Source organism: Melampsora larici-populina, assembly GCF_000204055.1.
Source record: "Melampsora larici-populina 98AG31 unplaced genomic scaffold MELLAscaffold_19, whole genome shotgun sequence".
NCBI classification, from domain to species: Eukaryota; Fungi; Basidiomycota; class Pucciniomycetes; order Pucciniales; family Melampsoraceae; genus Melampsora; species Melampsora laricis-populina.
In genome coordinates, this window is record NW_006768783.1 from 1077266 (window position 1) to 1102553 (window position 25288).

Genomic DNA, 25288 nt, shown 5'->3' on the forward strand with positions numbered 1-25288 from the left:
CGGTAGCAGCATCAGTTGGAAATTGTTCTGAAGACTCATATTTGGGTGTCAGAAGGAAATTGGCGGCTGAGCTTTCAACACATCTTCAAGATCATGAGCTGTTGATTTCACCTATGCCTACACGAACAATGAAGACTCGGAAAACTCAATCCTTTGGCGCTGAGGTAGTTCGAGATCTGCTGTTTCGACTGGATCATGAGGAAGTAAAATGCTTGTCTAAGTACTGGTTACGCATGCCCTATATGGGTTATGTCATAGCCAGTGCTTACAATTGGCCTGTGATACTATTGGAACCGCGGAAGGCATACTGTAGCTCTTTCTTCCCTTATCGCACCTTACCAACTGAGGTCAAACAAGAGCCCATTGTGCTTGCTTTTGTTGATCAAGAACACTTTGTAAGCTTTGGATGTAGGGACCTGGTGCCTCTTCCGTTTCCAGGATTCTTTGGCAAGGAACGTAACGCAGCTCAGCTTGAATCCACCAACATACCTGCTTGGATCAAACATTATCAACCGCAGTTAGATAGGTGGATTGTGGAGAGTTGATTCCTAAAAGATGTAATAGGATTCGTTTCGAGTTAATACTCTTTTCTTTTATGCTCGTTACTTTACGAAAACTTTAGGAAGTCATGCAGTTTTTTTCTTGTACTTCAAGCTTGTTTGTTTTCTATTTGATTTAAGTTACATTTTGGTCTTGGTCTCTCTCTTTTCTATCTGTTTTGTTTTGTTTTGAAATCAATAAGGAGTCCATCAAAGAAAATGCTCTTGAATCGTGACTTTTGTATCTTTCCTCAGAATTGTAAGGGCCAGGATCCAGTAAATCATAAATTGACATTAAAATTGAAAGACTTTTGAGTCGCCCGGTTTCAAATTAAACCGGGCGATGTTTCAATAGAAGCGGGCGACGAATTTCATGTTCTCCGAAATGCGGGCGTCGGGTTTTTTAAACCGGTTGCCAAATAGTGAGATCCCTGTCAATTAACTCAAAGTTTTGGCTTTACTAAGTTTTTTCTTTTCACAAGGTTGAGGAATATGAAAGGAAGAAGACCCTCCCATGAAAGATCATGTGTCCTTGTGACCAATCATCTGTAGATCTTTTGCAACATGTGTGCCAAATCCTCTATGATCATTGTTTGGCTTTTATGGCTAGCAGTGAGAACATCCCCTCTTCATTGGTTAGTAAGATTTGACATAGCCAGGCCATGGCTGATGCACAGATCAGGTGTGTTTGAGTTACTTTAGACAAAATTGGCAAAACTAGCTACAGGTGTTATATATACTGCGCTGATGAACTTCTAAGAACTTTTGGGTCAACCATTTTTGGAACAGATGTACAAGTGCATCCAGAAAAGATACAACACATTTACTCTGCCAGCCCCAACTAATGTTTCTTATCTTTTCTGGAAGCACTTGTACATGCCAAAATTGATCAAGTTGAAAGAAACATAAACTGAAGTCAAATAAGTTTCACTCTTTATTGATGTCCTATTAATGTAGTGGGACATGGCACAGAGGGTTTCACAGGCACAATTTGCAATATGCAATGCTAGAAGGATATGCTAATAGCAATCCTACACTTGTATCACCAACCACTAAGGCAATGACCTGGCCCTGACACAATTTGGCTGGCTCCAGAGCATCATCTGGCCTTGGAGACTCCAGGTTGCATTCTCAAGAAGACCAGGGCCAGGTACGGGGATGTATTGAATGTGTAGGACTGAAAAGCTCAGGGGTAGTGTCCCAGGATCCTGGGCCTGTGATGGGGCTCCTGGGGCTTCTGAGACCAAGCTCAACTGACCTGGTGGCAGTGCACATACTGATTGGTTCCAAGAAATCATTGGGCAAGCTTGGCTGGGCAAGGCCAGGGTCAGGTCATGTATTAGCTTGAACAAGCCCTCTCTGCGCGGCCACGTCTGCGCGCCTCGCAGAGGGGCTTGGGACTAATTGTGAGTTCCTGGCACAGAGACTCCACGAGTTAAGTCCACTTACGTAGTTTTTTGCTTTTTCCCGCTTTCCTCAGTGATAAAATCAACTTTACCTTGCAGGAAAAGTTGTTTGTATTTTTGTTCTACATGTGTTTCCATCTTGATATCCTGGTTATCACTACTTCATCACCCTGATCATGAGTTGAGTTTTCAAGCTCTTATGTCCCATATGTAAATGAATGTACAGCCTGTATTTGCATAGTACGTGATTTAAACATAAGGATGTGCAAAACATTTGGTGAGTTTGGCACAGGCAGAAACTAGCGTACAAAAAGCACTGAAAGCAGACCACAATACAGGTGGGTGTTGTAAGAATGTTAAAGCCACATTTCTGGCCGCATCAGATAGTTTGTCTACAATCTGAGGCTATGAGGATGTGTAGAACAAAAATATGAACAACTCTTCCTGCAAGGTAAAGTTGTTTTTATCAGTGAGGAAAGCGGGAAAAAGCGAAAAACTACATAAGTAGACTTAACTCGTGGAGTCTCCGTGCCAGGAACTCACGATTAGTCCCAAGCCCCTCTGCGAGGCGCGCGGACGTGGCCGCGCAGAGAGGGCTTGTTCAAGCTAAGGTCATGTACCAATCACAAGCTCTTTGAATCTTAGGTTTATCAAGGGCTCTAACTTTGAATTTTCAAGGAACTTGAGATATGTAGCCTGCAATGCAAACTTATAGGCACTGTCAAAACAAGTGACTACATGTGTGTTTCCCACAAAATGGTGCCTATATTGTCATTTCACACACTGTGATCTGCCAGATGATGTCTACATGCTTATATACACATGTAAATTTCAGAAAATAATGCCTGAATGATGCAGGCGCCCTCAAAAATGGTGCCTGCATCTTGGAATAAACATGTAGGTGCTAGATTTCTGGCACCTACATATGTATTGAAGCATGGGAAGATGACTGCAATTAGGATATTGGTGGATGAAAAAACCATTTTGAGTTGTGATTGGGACATTGATGAATGGAAAACCCTTTTCAACTTATAATTAGGATTTCAGTGGATGAAGAAATCATCTCAAGTTGCAATTAGGATTCTAGTGGACAGAATTTTTTTTGAGTTTTGTACCAGTGCCACTTATCATCAGTGTATGAATTTCTTTCCTTTTTCTCAAAGAAATCCTTAACAACAATGGTGCTCAAAGTAGAATTGGTTTCAAAAAACCCGGTCAACACAGTTAACTTTTTGGGTGTGAGCTGTTAATACACAAAGTTGCTGCCAAAAAAAACTGGGTCAAGTAGGTCTTCTTGAAACCAGGCCTACTTTGAGCACCACTAACCTCTTCTCTAATAGCTCTGGGTTTTGTGAATAGTGGTCATTGACATTGAGTTTCTCTTAGTTATTCTTCTGATTTCACTTCTCCTTTTTCAAATCCCTCTCAGTGTCAAGATCAATATCAAACTCGGTTATGTTTGGAAAAGATGATTCTCTATGAAGGGTTTGATTTAAGCTTTGGGAAAAGAAGATCAAGGAATCAAAGAAATTTAAGGGATAGAGTGACCACCGAGAAATTTCAAAGAAGAACAATTGAAGTTATGAATGATTGATATTTTTTTGTTTGTTTGTAAAACTGTTGGAGTGATTTGAATTTGTTTTTATTGATTTGTCATTCTTCTTGGATTTGTGAAAAGGTCTTGAATTCATTGTGGGGTTTCCTTTATTTTCTGAGATGGTCTTGAGTATATACTTTCTTGATCTGTAGTGAAAAATTGAATTAGTCAGGATTTTCTGGAAGTTGATAACATTCTCAAGACAATGTTGATGTCCCCAAATGTCTCAAGTGTAACTTGATATGTCAGCTAATTGCAACTCAAAATGGGTTTTCCATCCACCAATTTCCTGATTGCAACTCACAATGGTTTGTACATCCACCAATTTTCTAATTGCAAACCACAATGGATTTTCTGTTCAACAAAATCTTAATCACAATTCAAAATGGATTTTCTGTTCACCAAAATCTTAATCGCAACTCAAAATAGGTTTTTTGTCCACCAATACCTTCATTGCAACTTGAAAAATTCTCTTGTGGCAGGTGGAAAGGTGTTAGGCATTTTGTTCTGACCAAACATATTCCTAACACCTAAATATGCAAAATCGGATGTAGAATTTTCTCAAACACACCAATTTGTTGAGAATTTAGGCACAATAAAAAAGCCCCCACATCTTTTTTGGGCATCATCTGGCCAACCGCCTGGTGTTTTTCTTCTTTTATTTTTTTACTTTTTAAACACTATCAGTGTGTTTCTATTTCAATTGGTCTTTGTCCTCCCCAAGGGTTGCCTCCCATGCAATATCTGATCATATTGTTTTTGTGTAGCTACACAGAGAGAGTAGCATAGCACCTAACATGGTCAGGGCCAACAGGTAGAGTTGTGAGACATATTCCCTTGATTGAAATAGGATTGGGAAATTGAAAGTTGAGTGAGATTTAGAATATTATCTCTTTAAGGGTTTAAATGAGTTACCCCTAACCCTATAGGTATAATTTTTCAAAAACATTGGTGGAAGTTGCCAAAAGAAGCATGAGCCAGAGAAGAGAAAGAAGAATGAAAGAAGAATATCAAACATTAATCATCGGAACTGGTTTAACTGAATCAATACTATCAAGGTGATACTCAACTCAACACTGGACTATCAAACTATCTAACTCACTAACTAACTAACCCATCAAACAAACAAACAGCTCATTAGATTCCACATCCATTCTACAAATCGATCCAAACCCATTATACGGTTCAATCAATTGGTCAACACTATCAATACCACAAATCATCCAATGGTCAACCCAATCCGAACCATCAAACCAATTCATCAATCTCACATCTCATTATTCAGAACAAATCAAAGAAACTATCGATTCAAAACAAATTAAATATCATTTGAATTTGATACCTACTCTTTTGTTTACTAAATCAAAGTTAATAGATCATTTCATTCAAACTGGTTCATCAAATTCGATATCATTTCAACTTTTAAATCAGTTTTATTTTCTAGATTCTAAGAGGAAGGAATTGGTTTCTTTACCTTCTTCTAAACATGATTTATTTAATTCTGATTTATCTTTGATTAATAAAAGAAAATTAGTTAAACTTTTTCAAATCGTTTTAAATGATTCAAATCAAACTCAAGATCAAGATGAAAATACACCACAACCAGAACCAAATGTACCACAAGACGAATCATTACACAGTTTTCTAGCATCTAAACCATACGAATTCCCGACCAGTCTAATCTCACAACTCTCAGCTTTATCATTATCACCCTTAAAGTCCACCGAATCATCAAAACAACACTCGATCCAAAGGATCCAAACCTTACTAAATTCGATTGGAAGGTACGGAAACTCTAATGGATCAGCTTCGAGTTTTTTAATTTCCCAGTATGGAGGAACAGGTGAATGGATCGAAAGCATGATCAGATCATCTGCTATTCAAAAAGGAGCGACTCAAATCATTGGTAGAAGGATTAATTCGTTACGTAAGACTCGCAAGGGTTGGAGTATTCAAGTTGAAGATTTAGAGAGAAATGAGGTTTTGGAGTTTGGGGCTGAAAGATTGGTGATTGGAGTAGATCATTTAGATCTTTTGAAAGATTATCAAATCGGTAAACCTAAACTTGCTTATATGATTCATAGATCTGTTGTGTTGGTTGAATCGATGGGGTTGAATTGGGATCTCGATGCAATGGAAATTAAACATACTTTGATTGTCATTGATTCTGAAACTCATGGAAATCCTATTCAAGTTTTAATCATTGGATCTTCTTCTGAATGTTGTCCAGATAATCAAGGTCAACCTTTTTTCGTTTTCTTGAAAAAAGATGTTGAAAGACTGATAATGTTTTCTTTTTTTTCGATTAGTGATTATTTATTTATCTACTGTTTCTAATGAGATTTCAAAAAATGAAAATCCAGAGGAAATGTTGGGTCCGGTTTTGGATTTAATACTTAGACCTACAGTAGAACCATTAATGAAACTTTTTTATACTCAACAAGTCTTTCATCATATCAAAACTGGTGATTTTCAAGATATAGATCATCAAAATGAAGATCATCAAGATAAAGATGAGCAAGACAAAGAACATCAAGACAAAGAATATCAAAATAAAGATGATCAAGACAAAGATGATGAAGAGAAAAAGATGGTGGTATTGAATAATTGGCCAGAAGAGATTGAAGATTCTGGATTAGGTAGATTATCAGAATGGGTTTATGAATACGTAGAAAAAGTCATGAAAGATGAATTTTCAAAAGATGTTCACACAGATAATGTAGAAGAATGAAATTAAGATATTTATTGTTTGGATTGGAATCTTATAACATATCATATTTTTCTTTACAATACTAGTATATATGCTATCTCTCTTCTATCTTTTTTTTATTATAGGTGATTCATCAGTTCTCTATACTATTAATATCATTTTCATTTTTTCATTTATTGTATAAAACAATGCAATCCTAATTTCAACAATTCAAACTTCTTTGTTTTTATGTAAGATATAATTTACCAAGGTTTTGTTTATATGATTCTTTTAAACAATCAAAGTCAAATCTACTTTTGGTTTTGGTTTTTTACATTCAGATTGGTTCAGTGTGTCATGCATCATCAAGAGTTATGACATAATTCTTTTTTAAATCTGATCAACAAATCCTTTCAGAATTAGATTCCAATTCATTCATTCATAAACAAACAGACAGACAATTGAATAAACCAGCAAACAAACAAAGAAGATGACAAATCTTTCAAGGCTCCTATACTTCTCATGATGATTACAAATGGTGATTTAAAGCTTTTCAAAACCTTTTTTTTTGAAAATCTATGATTTTGGAGTGTCTGAACAAAAGATATCTGATCAAGACTGAGACCATTCAGACTGAATCTATGAGCTTTTGGTATTGATCTTGAATATTGGAGGACAGCGTGATCTTCAGAAAAGACATGCTCAAAGGGAAGCTGGTAGTTGTATGCTATTTCCACTGCAGACAAAGCAGAGTAAGTCTTTATTTTGCCCTTCCAGTATGTAAGTATATATTTGTAATTGTGCTCAACTGGTTCAACAAGGTAAGGAATTGACAATGGAGGTGTTCTTGAGGACATACAAAGACATCTCTTCAGTGGCAAAACATTGCATTTTCCTTGACCAGAATTGATGTGGTTTCTTGGTCACAAAGTCCAAGTAGATTGCTGGGGAAAGTCTTCTCAATCATTGTAAACCAAAGATCACAATGAGGAAGCTGATTATGGTCTTTGAAGATGCAGTGGTCAAGCAGGGCTTCAAAAGTAGAACAAGAAATTGATGAGAAGTAAGTAAAAGGTTTAGCAATCAAATGAGCTGACATACCCTTGGTGCTAGATTGGAGGCCACAAGCTAGTAGTTCTCTACATTCTTTCCCACTCTTTGATGTAACATTTCACTAAAGTTTTTTCCTGCAGGCAGTGGGTGATCCTCAGCTTTCTTTAGTAGAGGGTGTGTTACTCTGGTTGTCATCTAATTCTGGACCACAGGTGTTTTGACCAGCAGCAGAATCACCAGTGAGATCAATTATGGCTATGATGTGTACTTGAGAAAAGGGTTGTGATATGGTGAAGTTGACTGAAGAGGTGTTCAAAGCAGTAACATTTCTGGGAAAAGATTGTGACTCTCTTTCTATCAATTCTTTTCTCAGAAGCCCCTTGAGACCCATCCAACCTGGGTTTGATTCTAGTATATCATTGTTCCTCAATACAAATTCCAAAAGCATCCATCTACTATTTTCTCTATTTCATTCAAAATGAATGAAGAAGGATTCGACCTAACTTTGAAGGAAATCTCCTTGACTAAACTCAACCAACTCACCAGGGACTTTTTGCAAGATTCAGCCAGATCTGGCAACAGACAGTATGGGACTTGACTACTTGCTACAGCCAGTGTGGAACTATGCAAATAGTTCTGGACCTTGCTTTAGAGTCCAGACAATCACCCCTTTTTGTTTTGTTTTGTTTTGTTTTGTTTTCTTCTTCTTCTCTTCTTCTTTTTTTGGTGGACTCCCTGCATCCCACGGATTTTCCCCGGGAAATGCAGGGGCGGGCTGTGGGATAGCTCAAGAGGGCTGGGGCAGGTGCTCAGGTGAAATTGCTATTGAAGAATTTTGGCTGTACTGAAAAAATCTTCAATTCACCAAAAAAATTCAAGAAACAGTCAAGCTGTAAATTTCCTTCAACTTCTTCAGCCCATAAACTCAAGTTACACTCAATTTACAGCCCTAGACCTTCTACAGCTGGGCAGAAGGTTTCTTTATTGGTCCATCTATATTTTTGCAGGAATTCTTCTGTGAAAAATGCTGTGATATGGGCTTTGTTAGCTAAGCTATGGGTAAAAAACAGATCTTTTATGATTTGAAAACTTATCAAAGACTGGTATTGGATTTTATGGCTTTGATCTTACTAACATGTTGTTTCAAATACTCAGTAAGATATAGGTCTACTGGTATCTCATTTGCTCCCATGATTAGTATTCTTCATCTAGGACATTCAATTTCCTGATCAAAGGAATTCCATGCCTCATTTCTGGGATAAATTTGATGGTAATTTTTTTTTGCTTGGAATTAAGGGCTTTGCTTGATGATTCATTCATGATAAATTATCATCATTACCTTTTTATGAGCTATATATTTGCCTATATTTGAATACATGGCTCACTTGCTTTCATTGTGCTGTAAAGTATGTTGTTGATGTATATGTTGAAAACAGTCATTATGAAATGATATTTTAAGTTTGTTTCGAAAGTTTTCAAGCCTTTGCTTGATCTGAAAATTTAATTTGATACATTCCGTATATCCGCACAATCATAATTTAATGAAAACTAGTAACAAGTAAATTATATAACACAAAGATAATAATTATACATAGTTATTTTGGGTGTGATAAAGAGACAAGTATAAGAAACAAGATAATGATAAAAGTTTACATGAATTTGTTTTGATTGTTTTGTTTTTCTTATAAATAATATGAAGTAACACCTTTGAGTTTTCAACGATGATGGTGTGCTCCACCTACATGTACATCTGCTTCATCACCAGATCCAGGTTTAGGAATTTCAATCTATTTGAAAAAAAAACAAAAACAAAATGATCAGTTGAAGTTGGAAGATAGATGAGATGGACTGAAAAAAACTTACGCCAGTCCAAGAATGAGTCAGTGGAAGATCAAGATTAATCCATTTTCGATCTTCGAATGAGGTTTTCCAACCAAGTTGTAAAGCAGCAAATTGACAGATATTTGAAGAAACGGTACAAATGGTAGCAAGAGGCTACAAGAAAAAAAGGAAAACGAAATCAATAAATGTCATATTCGAATCAATCAACATAGAAATCAATTCTAACATACTTTATCGGTTTCATCAGTTTGATGAATTTTAGAACTCCAACCACCAGCCAAGAAATTCATATCAATAATTTGACCACGAGTATAACCAATCCTTTCAGATTTAACATGTGCATGAAAATGACGTTGAGAGTATTCATGTGGATGAGCAATTAAAGATAATTGTTTTGGAAAAGATTGTGATAAATGAAACAAATTCCATGTTGGTACCATATCATTTAAAACATCCATTATTAATGGTGTATCTGATGCTACGAAACTAAAATTTGAAAAAATGAGTGAACGGAAAAAACGAGTAATTGATTGGAAGGTGGGACTTACACATTGGGTGAGAGGGGTAGTTTCTCATTGGTGCTTCGTAATTGAGTCCAAGTTGAATTGATAGCGTCCAAATAATTCGTAATCGGAATATAATCAAGTTTATGATCCTGGTTAAATGGATGTCTATCACCTCTGAGAAAAAAAGGAAAATAAAACATGATTAATAATCTTTCAAAGTATCAAATTAGTAAAAAGGAAAGAAGAACTCACTTTCGAATATGAACCGAAACAAATGGAGCTAATTTACCATTCTCACCACCTTTCCAAACATTAGAATCGATAATCTCTTGTTTAGTTTCTTCAATTAATTTTAAATTTTCATGATTTAAAGAAAAGATGGATTCGAATGAATCTTTTGCCATCTCAAAGATTGGTTTTCTTGGCTTAGGTATTAAACTTGGTAAACCATCAGTTTTCTTCTCATTTCTTACTTTATCATCTCCGTATGCTAATAAGAATTCTGAATCTGAGAAATGGTATGGGAAAATTGATGATGTGATGATCCAATGTCTTGATGAACGTGGACATCCCATCATTTCTTCTGGTGGTGGTGGTTGACAATCTGGTGCGGGACTGATTAAGGCAAACGAGTTCAGCTTACGATTAATAAACTGCAAAAAGGTGTAACTTACAGTTCCTGAAAGTGATCATTCCAAAGTCCTCGGTCCCATTCCCCATCAGCAATGAAAAACGTACGTCCATCTTTTTTGGCTAAAGCGAAAGCCAGTGTAATCGCATTAAGATGAAATGCCATCTTTTGATTGAAACCAATCCAATGATGTTAGAATGTAAAATCCATCAAACTTGCAGAAAAGAAAGTACTTACACCAAAGTCATCATCTAATAAATAAGTTAAAGTTTTTGAACAAATAGTCCGACCTTGATTATCAGTCTTCGAATAAGGTTGAAGATCTTCAAATTCTTTTTCTTCTTTAGTTAATGAAAAATATGGAATATGTATAGGAAGACTATTATTTAAAGTAATATGATTTTCCATGCCATCTTCAGTAAGAGAAAGATCAGTTGCTTGTAATTTACAATCTTCTAAATAATGAGAAGGAGAAAAAGGAAATTGTCGGGAGATGTTAGCATGAGGATGAATTGAATTGGAATTGGAATGAGTTTCAAGTTCATCAAATCCATTACTAGCTTTTCCTAATAAAACAAATAAACCCATCAAACCACATGCCGTCAAGATGGCAATCATAACGGTTTTATGTCCTAAAGCTTCACCTGGATCTGTCCATTTCTCTTTATCATATTGAAAAAACTTTAAAACTTTATTTTTCTTTTTATGATTCGGATTATAATGGTTTTCTAAATCTTGATTATAATCATGAGAATTAAATCCATCATAAACTTTATGATCTGTCGAAAACTTTCCATCATTTGAGTATGGTGTTCTTGCGCTGGTAGGTGATCTTTGAATTAAAGGTGATAAAGGTGTTGAATTGAATACATTGGGTGATAATAATGTTGTATCATATGGTTGATGGATTTGAATTGAAGGTGTTGAGGTTCGTTCGTCGTATTCTGGTAATAAGAATGAAGTTTGATCACGGATTTCATCGTTGGGTAAAGACATCTTTTCAGGCATGGCCGGCATGACAGTGAAGTTGGATTGTGATTTGGTGAAAAATAAGCTGGTCTCTCGATCGGCGAGTTGAATAAATGAACTAAACCTGTCAATTTGAAGGGAAGTGAACACGAAGATTGAAGAAAGATAATGGAGCTCACAAGATAAAGGCGACCCAAGTGATGAAGATTAGATATCCTTTGTGTTTGAATGAATTGTCTAGTCTAATCAGTCACCATTGTTCCTCTGAATGGTTTTGACTAGATAATTTGGTATCTTCCATTGATTAACCTGGTTTACCTCTCGCTCTTTGGACTGGTCATACTTATCTTTGTTTACCTCTGATGAATGACAACGAGCAAACAAGGAAATTTTTGTCAGTCAAACTCATTCAACCCCTTTATAATTCAAATAGATCGTCTTGCAGCACAACTAGGCTTGGTCAAAAACACCTCGAGCTGTGCTGGTCATCAAGCTTATTGAACATGGGATATCATTAAATCAACAAGTTTGTTTTTACAAACTTACGAAAGAAATACGAAACGTGAATTCGTTTCACTTGTGAGTTACTGCCGAAGAAGCAAGGAATTTAGTGTCCTCAGCGCCATTGAGATATAGTAAGATGTCCAATATCATGACCATCTCACTCACAGTGCAAGTGTCTCTGATACTTTTTGATCAGTGGGGAATTGTGTTAAAGGCAGTTCTGGTTGGAGCTTGTATGCCACTGAATGGCGAGAAGGCAAGGCACGAGTCCGATATTATCCGTAACTCCTCAGGCTACGTTTGCAACCTTTCGCAAGGTTTTTGGATTCGAGGTATGTAGACTGACTGCTGACCTCCAAAAAGAGGAAGTGGTCAAATGCCAAACCACTATATTGTTCTAGAATGTTGGTTTTCTGATTTCTCCTTTCATGGCAAGGAAGTCTACCTGACTTACTACTATACCCAAGGTCAATCTTGAAGGCCACTCAACTCTCGTATGACTTTCCGATGTCTTTTTCGCAATCGGGAAGGCCAACACAATGGCATTTTGAAAGACCCTACCACCGGACAAAACATATCAACATGTATGCGTAGTAAGTTCCATCCACAACCTTCTGTTCGATGGAAAAGTAAAGTAAAACCAAGCACATAGTCATCTTCGTGCCCGGAATCGTAAGATGATGAAGCTATGTCACCCATTTTTCAATTATTTCACACCTTCCTCATCACCATCACAATTTGCATATAAAGAAACCAACCCTGCACAAATCGCTCAGATTGTTAGGTTCTCAAAATTCCAAACCACCCTCCTGATCAAACATTTTCAAAACTACAACAATCAATCAAAACAAACCTACAAAAAACCAAAAAACCAAAACGAACACATCAATTCAAGTTACATGAGACCGAAACATTAGTGATCAACTTGTTCAAACTTACGCCCTGCCCTTCACCTCCTAATTCCTGTGTAAGTCCATTGTAAGGAAACTCACGAGGAACCTAAATCCGATTCACAAATCATCAGATACAAAAGACTTAGAAGAACATCTATTTCATAGTAAAAAAAAACATGAATATAGGAAAAAGCTTACCACAGGTGATTTGGGTGCTACGTAGGCTGCAGCCGTCATGATACCACCCAATGTACTAAATGCGATGGCCAGATTGAGTAAAGCATGACTAACAGAGATTCGATGAACATCAGGGGCCCAAATACCCATCATTTCTTCCTCAGCATGAAGCTAATGATTCAAGTAGTAAATTAGATTTCAATCAGAACCATCTCTTTTCATGAAAGCATTTGAAGTGGAAGTGAACTAACAGGTTCGTTCAAGTTACAACGTTCCTGTGGATCATCCCATTTTGCATAAGGATTTCTCCACTGTCTAGAAGCCGACTCGATTCTAGGATAACCCATTCCATCTAACTGAGGATCAGGTGAATCTAATACTTGATAGTCATAAGCAGTCCTTGAAGGAGGAACTGAGATCTCAGATGAAGTTGAGATGAGTTGAGGGGTGGGTGCAGAGCCGTATTGACGAGTTTGGTTGAGTAAAAGTTGAGTAGGACATCGAATTGATCGAAGAGGTAGGCGAGATAACATTGTTAAAATTGAAGATTGAAAGGTTCTTGATGGGTCTGAATAATTGACCTTTTTGTTTTGAGTTCAAGATGGTTACCTTTTATTGACCACCGTTGTAGTCGATGATCTTGATGACTGAATTCGGGATCGATCGGTTCAAACTGTGACAGTCGTAAATCCTCAATTCAAGATATCTTCATCGGTACTATTACATCGGTACCCATCGACTCTCGAGTCGCGAGTACCACATGTAACACGCGAGACATGTAATATCTGTTCAAGTCCATAAGCCAAGCCATCAATTGCACACACTTCAACTCTCATCAAATCTTTTTCAAGCCTCAACCATCCCAACCAAGACTTTTCAATCGATCAACAACACTTCAATCACAAACAAAAGACCATCATCATCACTAAAACTTGTATTACAAAGAACATATCAAAAACTTCACATCAAGTTCAATACCACCAACTTACCCGATGCGAACTAACTCTATGAAAGCCAATAGCACTGGCTCTAGGGCTGCTAGGATAGCAATTCATTCACATATTCAAGGTTTAGGACTTGATGAAGATGGGTTTGCAAAAGAAGATCTTCAGGGTTTTATTGGTCAAAGAGGAGCGCGTGAGGTGAGTGTTGGATCGAGTTTTTTTTACATGGAAATTCCAGTATATATATACACATCTTAAATTTCATCTGACTTTAAATTTCTTTTTTATTTGGGAGGGTTGAAATAGGCATGTGGACTTGTACTAGAACTAATTCGTAGTCGTAGATTCTCGGGTAGAGCTTTACTTTTAGCAGGTGGACCCGGTACAGGAAAGACAGCATTAGCATTAGCAATGGCACAAGAACTTGGACCTAAAGTTCCATTCTGTCCAATGGTCGGTAGTGAAGTTTATAGTAATGAAGTTAAAAAGACGGAAGTTTTAATGGAAAACTTTCGTCGAGCAATTGGTAAGGTGGATCATTGTTTGGAAATCAATATATATTTCAATTTTACTGAAGAGTTGAATTGATTATTATGAATCTTTAAAAATCTTTCATGTTCTGATTAAACTTTTCTTTTTTTTCAAATAATGATCAATTTATAATAGGCTTAAGGGTGAAGGAAACTAAAGAAGTTTATGAAGGAGAAGTTACTGAACTTACACCAGCTGAAACCGAGAATCCACTTTCGGGATACGGGAAAACGATCTCTCATGTGGTTGTCTCCTTAAAGACTGCAAAGGGTACCAAACAACTTCGACTGGATCCTAGTATCTTTGATAGTATTCAAAAAGAAAGGGTCACCATTGGAGACGTAATCTATATCGAAGCCAATACAGGTGCTGTCAAGGTTTGTGATCATATTTCCTCGAAGTTCAGATCAGTACTATATTACTTAAGGATTTGATTGGTTTGTTTAGCGTGTTGGAAGATCAGATGCGTATGCTACCGAATTTGATTTAGAAGCCGAAGAATACGTACCACTTCCAAAAGGTGAAGTACATAAGAAAAAAGAAGTCGTCCAAGATGTCACACTACATGATTTAGATATGGCTAATGCAAGACCACAAGGAGGTCAAGATATCATGAGTGTGATGGGACAAATCGTTAAAGGTCGTCGAACTGAAGTCACGGATAAATTAAGGGGTGAAATTAATAAAGTGGTGGATAAGTATATTGCTCAAGGGATTGCTGAATTGGTTCCTGGTGTATTGTTTATTGATGAGGTATGTGATTTGTTTTCCGAAATTGATAAACTGAATTACATTATATGTGTGTTAAACTTTATCTGGTTTTAGGTTCATATGCTTGATATCGAGTCATTTACATATCTTAATCGTGCTTTGGAATCAACAATCTCACCACACGTCATCTTAGCTACAAATCGAGGTCTTTGTACAATAAGAGGTACTGAAAGTGAACCTGGATCAGGTTATTTGGGTGGTGAAGGTATTGTTGCACCTCATGGTATACCGATCGATTTATTGGATCGATGTATGATTGTGAGAACAGTACCTTACAATCGAGAAGAAATCAAAACAGTTTTAGGTTTAAGAGCCAAAGTTGAAAATCTTAAAGTTAGCGAAGCTGCTTTGGAAAAACTGACAGATCGTGGTTTGGCTACTTCCTTAAGGTAACTTAAGTCTCTTCTTTAAAAAATTTTAAATTTAAGATTCTGATGTCTTTTTTGGCGCTGCCGGGGGGGTTATGTTAGATATGCATTACAACTTTTGACACCTAGTGCGATTCTTAGTTCTGTGGCTGGTGAAACTGATATTCGAATGGAAGATGTGGGTGAAACTGATGAATTATTCCAAGATGCTAAATCTTCTGGTATGTAACCTTTTCCTTACCTTTTGGTTTTGATATCAAGAAGATGTTATTGATGTTTTTTTCAATTTATATCTTTTAGCTCGAATGTTGGCTGGTCTTGAAGGTCAATATATGCGGTGACGCGTTTACGTTTGATATATATATATATACGCTAGATAGAGAGAAAAAGATGACCGCGTATAAGAAAATGTTTGTAAAAAGTAGAATGACTCATATTTAAGATACCTTATCTCAATCTGAATATCATGGGATCGGAAAGAAGACTATTTGTGCCTTTTCATGATCTTTCTAACACCATAGTGTAATTGAGACTATCTCCGTATTACCTTTTTCATAGATTGCCATGGAGGTACAGAGCAAAATGGTAAGTATGTGGTATCAATTCTGAGGCGCCCTAAGCCTCTTGAAATCCTCATATATCTATGAGAAAATGTAGATAGATATTGATCAGATAAAGTATGTGAAATGTGACACAACCATGGATAGTCAACTTTTACAGACTTGTCATGTAAATGTAGGTTAAATCAGCAGGGGTGCCAGATAGTAAACTGAGACCCAATGGACTATGATGTCATGGATCTTTAACGTCAAGGGTATGCACGTTGACCATCATACAAAACTTGTGACGGCGAGATATGAAAGGTAAGACATGCTTGAACAGGTTGACAAGTTTCAAAATACAGGTTGATAAGTATCAATTTGATTGGCTGTGCTCTTGCTTAGTTGTCAAGATGATCCTGAGTGCCGCCATATGTACAACACTTCTCAAGGCAAGAGTGTACTGAAATCTTGTTTATTGTAACTTGCGTGAAACTGGTTGATCAATTGTGTTTCATAACAGAAGGTTTCTCGTCAATTCTTGTGTATGTTATAATTTTATAGAATGTCCAAGCTACCTCGGCGGTATAGATGATCGAGAAGTGTTTCATTTCGAAAACTGCGAGCAAATTTTAAGAAGAAACAAGTTAGAGTGTTCTTTTGATACGACAGTGCAGTTTGTATCTAGAACTTGAATGGACCATACGCGTTATCACGAGCTGCGGTGTTGATAGCAAAAATATGTGATCGTCGTTACGCAGATCTTAAATGAGACTTCAGCTCACTTCAATTTCTGACCTCGACAAGTGTCATATCCAAGGTAATCGGATGGGTAAAATGTGTATTTATAGGAATTGAAGCCTGATATAGCCCAGCGCAGATCGTATACGTACCTACTTACAATCTCAAAACTTTGTTTGATTGGTGACGGCATTTGGTCGGTGAAGCATAGTCTCGGTCCGCAATGCTGGTCACAAATTTGACGAGGTTTGAGCCTGAGGTCAAATGATGAGTGGATCATACACTCTTTTGACGAATATAAAAGCAAGCTATCCATCTGCTCATCACAGTCACCCTGTTCTTATCCTCAATACTAGTAGTCATTCTTATTGTACATTCTTTCTTAGCAACAAAAGATCTCATCACTATCAACACCTAGGCCAAAATCATAATGTCCAAAATCTATGCGCAAGAATTGACCTTCCTTGATGGTCATGTTAAGGAGTGTGAGCAGCTACATCGATTTCAATCCCCGAATGATGTAGATGTAGACTCATCCTTTAAATCCTCTGTTTTCTAGCGTGGGAAGGAAATGGTATCAAAGAGTCTGTTGAACAATTTTACGCGAACATAGATGATAAAAAGATCCAAGATGTAATCAGCCAGATCCACGACTATTCAAATGCTACCTTCACTTATTTATCACACACTTTCCAGGGAACCGGTAAGTGGACTTCCTCACACACGCAGTGTAAAGTTGTTGCACCATCTGACACCGTCTTTTACATCTAATCACCTTCCACAAGCTATTGGCGAAGGTATAGAAGGCGACATGGTTACGCTGGGAAACACCTACAAGACGGAAATCCACGCAGGTATGCTTCCTAGCTGAATATGCGCCTTTCAATCTATGCGATGGAGAAATTACTCGGTAGTGATTTTGACTTCTGCCTTTCTCATTCCAACACCTGAAAACACAATGTGCAATTTTTTAGTTAAATGCTCGGAGATCTCGAGTAGCAAAGAGGTAGATGTTGAAGTGCGAGGCAAAGTTTCTAAAAATGGTGAAGAAGCAACTGAACTCAAGGCGTTTCTCACTTTTGTGAAAACCGACCAAGGCAACAAACTCGTCAAATACAACAGAGAGGTCTGATCTGCCCCGATGACAGTGTTATATACTGCGGTTATTTTTCTATATTTCCACTTCTTCTTGTTGTGTGCTCTTATGCTTTCTTATTATCTTTTCTCTAACTTTGAAAAATCTCTCTTGAGGGCGCTGGTAAAGAGAGAACCTGTCTCGGCTACAAATCTGGTAATTATGTTTGCACAAAGGTATTGGGTGATGTGCCCTTTTACCACCGTCATATTTTTGTCGTTTCTGGTGTAGCATTTGTTTTGACAAGTTTTGTGCCCTCCATGAAGACAATTGGAATAGAGTTTCACAAACATTTGCTCAATGCTGTTGGGGTGGGAATACAAGCTAGTTATACCATCTCTTGTCAGAAGTGTCTTCTAATGAAGAACAACACCCATAGGATCCAGGAATCTTTAACAAAATTACAGCTCTACTACTCTACTTTCTCAAATTACTTCCGCTAAAAACTTTTTTGTGCGTCAAGTTCAGCTTGGGTATTTGAATGATTCTTGGTTCACTTATCAGAGTTCCTTTTAGCGTCTCCATAGAACTTATCAAAAATCATGTTTTTTTACGTCAATTGCACACATCACACAGCAAGGAAAAAACTAGTTACATGAAGAATTAATTATGCGACTCGTAATATGATAGGAGAATAGGCAGAACACTACTTTCAACATCTTTTCTTTTGTCTTTTTTTTGTTTGGAAATATTTTCTTTAACGACGCCGACGTTCACGTTCTTGTCTTTGGGCATCGACTATAGAAATCAGATCTGAACGATGACTGCAGCATGATTGGGCGGAAAGTATCATTTGAATATTCTGAATCTTGACAGACTCACCGTTCATCACTTTACCCTTGGTCGCGCGTTTCTTTCCTGATTGGGGTCTGTTAGGTAAATCAGGTTGATTTGAAGACCAATTGATCTTAGGTCTTGTATGGGAAAAAACACTGAGACGTCGGGCTAGGGACCGTAGGGGAGTCGCTTCAGATTTGGGTACAGGTTGGTTCACAGTCGTCGGCTTGATCGATGCCATAGATAGGTCGCGTCGTAATTTTTCTCTCTTCTGAGCATCCTCGAGACTGATGAGGGGTGCACGTTTATCAATAAAAGACGGCTCGCCAGGAGATATCTTATTGTCCAAAGCATCGCCAGCCAGCGACGAACCTTGGAAAATTCCATGTTGCTTCATCTTGTTTGGGGGAGCAGCGCGGTCAGTACACATTTCTCGGCATTGATAGATTGGGATTGGATTTGAGGGTTCAGCGAGGGGTTGAGTTGGTTTGATGTGCCACAATCCTGAAGACGCCATCTGGTGTGGTGACGGCAAACCACCGCTTAAAGAGATACTACGGGAGGTCCGGGTAGTTACTTTTTCAGGGGCCTTCTTCCCGAGGGCAGATTTACCTATGTTGGAAAGATGAACGCGGCGTGCTGAAGCAGAAGAAAAATTTTGAACAGCGGCCCTCGTGATTGTGAATCCTGCTTCTAGCGAATCAAAGGAGGTGTCCATGGAGTTCTCCGACGAGCTTTCTGTTCCAGATGACGTGCGGTGCATGGATAAGTTACTTTCGCTGCTCGCGGAGCTCGAAGCGTTTTTTGTGTTGGTAAAGCTGGAGCCGTGCATGTTGTAGGATAAAGGTATTAAGTTGCGTGTGTGTTCTATCAAGTGTCTTCAATAAATGTTGGATAGCGTTTTCGTGAGAGCTGAGTGTGGTTGACGTGTTGGTCTGGTCTGATGGGAAAATGTGGACAACGCTGTTTGTTTTATACCCCCACAATAGCTGATCCAAAATCAGTCCATCGCTTTTGCTCTCGTCCAGCAAGCGCAACCCCCAAAAGCAAGCAGGATGTCATTTTTAAAAATGCAATGATAAAGACCCAAAAGCCAAGGATTGATTCATGGCATTTCAATGGCATTGTCTTCCGTTCACAAAACTCGAGATCAATTTGGCTTCCATGTTCTGAGCGCTGTGCAAGTTGTGCTTTGCGCTGCCGCCAATCTACACTACCAGCATAAAGTAATTTTCCCAAGGAAAAATCGAATACATTTAGAGCAAAAAATGATTGAAAATGCATTTGATCAGCATTAAATCAGCATTAAATCAGCATTATTCAGCATTAAATGAGCATTTTTGATTAAAAATGCATTAAATGTAATCATTGTTTCCTTGGGAAAATTACCTTTTGCTGGGAGTGCTATCAATTCTGGCGTCCCTTGCAAATATCTAATAACACCCTGGAATAATTGCATTGACACTTCGGGAGCTGTTTCTGTGACTTTTTAATGTGATGTCATAATAGCACCCAGCCAAAAGTCCACTGAGATGGCACGGGCTTACAGCTCCCAGAATCAATGGGGACGTAGCATCAACTGCATGATTCATTCGTACGAGAAAATGTGGAAGACACCCCAGCAGCAAGCATATATTAAGAAATTCCTTGAAAAGAACCCTCCCCAACTTGAAATGGTATGATACATATCCTAATGCAGTATGGTATAGACCCAAGAATGTTGACTCGCCGAGTCAACATTCGACTGCGATCAAAGTCCCATGCATTTGAATGTCCCAAAACCTAAACACAGGTAACTTAGCTCGTAAAAGCCCTTTTCCGTTAGATATCGCAGATAGACAACATCAGCTTTTAGCATTGCAAAACCCCAAAACAATGTCACGTCGTTGTGTATCTAGCAGGAAGGTTCCCTTCCTGGACAGCCTTGCGCTGATCCAGCTTTGTATCATTTTACAACCCAGTCATGACCCCTGCGCCCCGAATGCTCATCCAGAGATATAGGAAATGTCACTGGATGTATATTAAGGTGCAATGCAAAAAATCCAACTGATCTGAAAGCTACTTGGTTCGTCAAAGTCAAATCTATCATTCAAATTTCAAAGCAAATGCAACCAAGACAAAAGATCGAGTAACTCTGATTTGATCATTTGTTTTTGTTGATACCTACTTCATCTTACCAAATCACCTTACCTCACCACCACCCCTTGTTACCAGAAAACCCACCACATTACTGCAATGCAAATATAACTATTGCATTTGGTCTCTAGACACAATTGAAACATTCACCTCCCATCAATGTGATAGCATAGCACTATCCCCCAACCCAGAAATCTGTATTGTTATTACAGACTATCTTGTATTCTTGTGTATAGTGTTGCTATAACCTGTTCTTATCAATCCTGAGAAAAGACGGATACGTAGGAACAACAAAAAAACCATACCTAGCCAAGCTATACTACGAAAATGTAAGAATTTAATGTTCTAGTGGTTTGTAATGTCTTTCAGGGTTACTCTATGACATTCCAGTGGCAGCACAAACAGAACTTCAAAAGCCCAGTCGTCTCTTTTAAGTCATGTTCAACATAGCATTCGCAGTCTGCACTTACTAGGCAAGTAAAGATAACCCTCACCCTATCTTTCTTTTTGTTCAGCTTGGCTAAAAAGTTTACAAGAGGTTTCATAGACAATTGCGCCCAGCCTGTTTGCACCAGTAAAAAGTACACGTCCACTCACTGTTCTAAAGCAAGCATCAATTTATCAGTTTACCGCATACTTTTTGGAACACGAAGAAGTGGTACACAGTCACTGGTAAATTTTCTGAATATGACCAGTGCAATCCGATCATGACAGGAGTTATAAAGCAAAGGTGCATAGCTGCAGGCAATCTCAACATTTGCAATATACTCCTAATGCCAGAATGTATAGGCTTCTTATTGGCTGCTTCAACGAGTTACTCTATGTATTCCAAATCAAGATGAGATAGAGGGAAAATCAAATAAGTTGAGAGTCTACATGGCAAACAATTTGACGTTTCAGGAATGTTATGATGAATACAGAGCCGAGATAGTATATCAAGTTCCTAGGATGACGCGGGGAAAGTCATAGTCTTGGGTAGCTTAGTGGGAGTGGGCAATAGACCAGCCAAGCTTTTACGAGCATTTTGCTGTAGGACGGCACTGTGGAGCGACCCAGAGAAAAGATGAGTCAGAAGGAAGCTTGAGCCAAGATGATTTCTGGAATCGGTTGAGAACGTTGTACTTACTCCATCATGACGATTGCTGCCATTGCTTCGACGATCGCTACCGCTCGTGGGACCACACATGGGTCATGTCGTCCTTTGGCAGCCAATACACCAGCTTCGCCTGCATAAGTAGCAGTAGACTGGGCTTGTGCTATCGTGGCCGGCGACTTGAATGCGCAGCTGATGCATACATGGGAAGAGGCAGACATAAATCATTAAGACGCCCCAGAAAGAGATTTACCAAGATCAGATAAAAAGCAAGATGGTAGACGTCACCATGACTCACCGGAAATAAACGTTTTCTCCATTGCTGATTCCACCTTGGATTCCACCACTACGGTTGGTCACTGTGCGCAAGCCAGAGCCACTTGGAGCTTTTTGAAACATATCGTTATGAACACTACCCGACATTTCTACACCTTTGAAGCCACTGCCTATCTCGAAACCTTTGGTAGCGGGTATAGACATGATTGCATGAGCAAGTTTAGCTTCTAATTTATCGAAGCACGGCTCTCCCAGACCAGTAGGGCAATTTCTAATCACACAGGTCACTGTGCCTCCAATACTATCACTTGCGGCCTTGGCTTGCAATATACGCTGCAGAATATCAAGTTACATCAATAAAGATTCCCTGAACGCTGATAGATCAAATAATGCATCACCTCTTCCATAAGGGCAGATGAGGGTAGATGTGGACATCGGACCAAACTCTTGTCCACATCTGCTCGAGTGACGGTAGACAGATATTCTGTGAATTCGTGTCCGCACCAGTCCTCATCGGCGGCGATAGGAGTACCATTAGAGCTCTGAGATTTGAGACTCTCCGTTGTGAAGTGTACTTGACCGACCGAGGAGACAAATGCAACAATCTCAATACCGTATGCCAACTTGAGGAATTTCTCTGCGATCGCACCCGCAGCTACTCTAGCTGAAATCATTTATGAAAGCAAAGCAGGTTCTCAATCGTGAGTGATTTGTGAATACTTGTCTGAAGGACTGCTCAAGCTTCTTAACGAACCAATCGTTTCTCGCGCACTGCTTCGTCCTCCTCCACTACTTGCCTTGATACCGTACTTGAGAAGATAGGTCCAATCAGCATGACTGGGTCGAGGGTAAAGATCTGTTTCAGAGTAATCGTGAGGGCGTTGGTCTTTGTTAGGTACGAAAAGTGAGATAGGTGTTCCTAGCGTCACGCCATGCTCGACCCCGGATTGAATTTTGACCAAGTCACTCTCGTTTCTCTACAGGCGGGCATCATTGTGAACATGATATTCGAACGAACCGAGTTTTGTAAGTGATTCTGCTTCCACGAGATTTAGGTCTTGAGAAAGATTTGGGTGAATAGAAAGTAGCTTAGGTATGTGAGAGATGTACGGGAGTGGTAAGGTTGTTTTGACCAGGTCGACGACGAGAGAGCTGAACTTGAATATCCTCTTCGTTGAGTTCCAAGCCGGGTGGTACGCCATCGACAATAGCAGTGATGCCAGAACAGTGGCTTTCACCAGCTGTAGAAACACGGAATAGAGTACCAAAGGTGCTCATGGTCTTCTGAAGATTGATGGGTTGGTAAGAGGAGAATGCTGAGTAGCTCTGAGGTGTATCTGGTATATGATATGGCGATCGGGGAAAAATGCTGGGAATAATTCCAAATCAAACGTCAAGGTACAAATTTACGAATCGAGATGTTCAACGACAAAAAGTGAATTTGTTTGGTACAGAAGCAAAAATTTGGTCCTGTTTACATGTTACACATCAGTACACACTACATATCATTATTCTTACTTCACCGAACTCAAGGTGGTCTTTTTGCTCATGCTTTCGAGGGTTTTTCCTCGCTCTCTCTTTTGGCTGAAGATGCTCAGCTTACTTTACGAAGGACGTTGCCGCTCGTGTTGTGCGGTGAACCTGTCTTTCAAAAAAAGTAGAGGCATCAGTTATTCCAAAAACATTGAGATCAAAAACGGGACTGCATTACGTCACACAACCGCTCTTGCTCATCACAGCGCAAGAACCGTTACGTATATTTTAGAGTCTTGTATTGTACGCTGCAGTAAAATACTGACTTCCTGAGAAAAAGAATCATCTTTGCATCCCTACTTCCAATTCTATAGAAAGCAGCGGTTCTTCAACCGACCTGATGCTATAACTGCAGGCTATGATGTCTCTAATACTATGCGGACTTTGGAGTGTAAGGAATTTGACAAGTGCGTCAGTACTAGTAAGGACTCAGGTACCTATGTTATTTACATTGATTATAAATCAGATGTCCGGTGATTCCCTATGACTTCCCTACCACGACAAGAGATTGCTGTTTGTTGGTCAGAAAGGATGAGGTATGCGTTTGGATATGTATGATTATTCAATCGAGACTTCATATCCGTGAGGTTCGCTAATGATTTTGACTGGTTACATGAATTTGTTTTGCACACCACCTTCTTGTTCATCTTTGTTAAAGAAAGGTATTGGTTTAATCCCTGACTCAATATTTTACTTACTTCTATATATGCAGGATTCAACAATGCTGGATCTGTTCATAAAGATACTTCGTGAGGCCTCAAGCACACAACATATGCACTGCAAAGGGCAGATACCAATCTATAATGATGCATCATGAAGAAGCAAAGGAGATTACATCTGCAATGTATCAAAAGACAGTCACTTACCAGTTCTTTTTCCAAACCTCGTTTGACTAAACTGATAAGTTCCCGCCATGACCGAGGAATAGTGCTTACAAAAAGCCCGGTTCCTTGTCCAGCCAACCCCGCTATATGCACTTCAGTAGATAGCTCTTCGACTCTTCAGAAACATACAAAGCATGTAAACTTTAAACAAAAGGTAGGCTAATGAGACCGTGCCTTGAAGTTCATCAGATGAACGCTGGGGTTGTGTCCAACGGAGTCCAAAAGGTCGCTTAGCTCAACCTCTGCCTAAAGTCTGTCAAGTGCTGCAGTGGACTTGTGGAATGATGACCTCAAACCATTTCCTGAGTGGTCCAACGTGTGAGAGACATCGACGCTCAGAGCAGTGGGGGTCTGCTATCATCTATGTAGTAGATGTCATGTATAGTGATACGAAGACACCATCTGAAGTCCTCCACATCGGCATCCAGGCTATCTTGACATCTGCACTTGAATAGATTTCCAAAACATCTCCAGACTCCAGTGACTCACTGATCACCACCGAACCCATCAATCAAAGTAAAAACGAAGGAGAATCAATCAGGAAAATTGGAAGTGGAGAGAGCACTTCTTGTGAGCAGCTTTGGCTATTCGAATCAACACAGTGGCAACATTGGTGATGTGACACGGTCATGAGGTAAAGAAGTATTTCCGCTCATGATCCCGTGCTCCCTTGTCATGATTTGATTTTCAAAAACTGGTGGGGGTTGATTCTTGAACCTGTTTGAACCCATATTTTAACTTTCTTTAAATCCGC

The 25288-nt window shown here is 38.8% G+C and overlaps 8 protein-coding genes across 8 annotated transcripts; 4 read left to right on the forward strand and 4 right to left on the reverse strand.

Moving 5' to 3' along the window:
- Positions 1-628: 628 nt before the first annotated feature.
- On the forward strand, positions 629-1614 carry MELLADRAFT_86647 (uncharacterized protein; the record flags this gene model as incomplete). Its single annotated transcript, XM_007410204.1, has 4 exons — positions 629-657; positions 743-815; positions 1199-1221; positions 1497-1614. 4 exons carry the CDS (start codon positions 629-631, stop codon positions 1612-1614), a joined length of 243 nt encoding a protein of 80 aa, XP_007410266.1.
- Positions 1615-2995: 1381 nt separating this feature from the next.
- Positions 2996-6273, forward strand: MELLADRAFT_86649 (uncharacterized protein; the record flags this gene model as incomplete). Its single annotated transcript, XM_007410205.1, has 8 exons — positions 2996-3080; positions 3624-3637; positions 3792-3850; positions 4025-4034; positions 4310-4356; positions 4472-4600; positions 4676-5781; positions 5852-6273. 8 exons carry the CDS (start codon positions 2996-2998, stop codon positions 6271-6273), a joined length of 1872 nt encoding a protein of 623 aa, XP_007410267.1.
- Positions 6274-8999: 2726 nt separating this feature from the next.
- On the reverse strand, positions 9000-11280 carry MELLADRAFT_86650 (uncharacterized protein; the record flags this gene model as incomplete). Its single annotated transcript, XM_007410234.1, has 7 exons — positions 9000-9071; positions 9148-9279; positions 9357-9612; positions 9675-9806; positions 9885-10247; positions 10307-10428; positions 10501-11280. 7 exons carry the CDS (start codon positions 11278-11280, stop codon positions 9000-9002), a joined length of 1857 nt encoding a protein of 618 aa, XP_007410296.1.
- Positions 11281-12574: 1294 nt separating this feature from the next.
- MELLADRAFT_86651 (uncharacterized protein) lies at positions 12575-13153 on the reverse strand (the record flags this gene model as incomplete). Its single annotated transcript, XM_007410233.1, has 4 exons — positions 12575-12589; positions 12676-12735; positions 12828-12977; positions 13058-13153. The coding sequence occupies 4 exons, from the start codon at positions 13151-13153 to the stop codon at positions 12575-12577; spliced, it is 321 nt and encodes a 106-aa protein (XP_007410295.1).
- A 660-nt stretch (positions 13154-13813) lies between these two features.
- On the forward strand, positions 13814-15761 carry MELLADRAFT_52618 (uncharacterized protein; the record flags this gene model as incomplete). The annotated part of the gene is made up of 7 exons (XM_007410206.1): positions 13814-13948; positions 14057-14276; positions 14417-14658; positions 14729-15034; positions 15107-15441; positions 15523-15641; positions 15721-15761. 7 exons carry the CDS (start codon positions 13814-13816, stop codon positions 15759-15761), a joined length of 1398 nt encoding a protein of 465 aa, XP_007410268.1.
- Positions 15762-17130: 1369 nt separating this feature from the next.
- Positions 17131-17832, forward strand: MELLADRAFT_106755 (uncharacterized protein; the record flags this gene model as incomplete). Its single annotated transcript, XM_007410207.1, has 4 exons — positions 17131-17185; positions 17260-17403; positions 17486-17554; positions 17675-17832. 4 exons carry the CDS (start codon positions 17131-17133, stop codon positions 17830-17832), a joined length of 426 nt encoding a protein of 141 aa, XP_007410269.1.
- Positions 17833-18532: 700 nt separating this feature from the next.
- Positions 18533-19444, reverse strand: MELLADRAFT_63411 (uncharacterized protein; the record flags this gene model as incomplete). Its single annotated transcript, XM_007410232.1, has 1 exon — positions 18533-19444. The coding sequence occupies one exon, from the start codon at positions 19442-19444 to the stop codon at positions 18533-18535; it is 912 nt and encodes a 303-aa protein (XP_007410294.1).
- A 2070-nt stretch (positions 19445-21514) lies between these two features.
- MELLADRAFT_48454 (uncharacterized protein) lies at positions 21515-23535 on the reverse strand (the record flags this gene model as incomplete). The annotated part of the gene is made up of 6 exons (XM_007410231.1): positions 21515-21788; positions 21875-22033; positions 22140-22450; positions 22516-22781; positions 22872-23094; positions 23228-23535. 6 exons carry the CDS (start codon positions 23393-23395, stop codon positions 21692-21694), a joined length of 1224 nt encoding a protein of 407 aa, XP_007410293.1.
- Positions 23536-25288: the final 1753 nt, after the last annotated feature.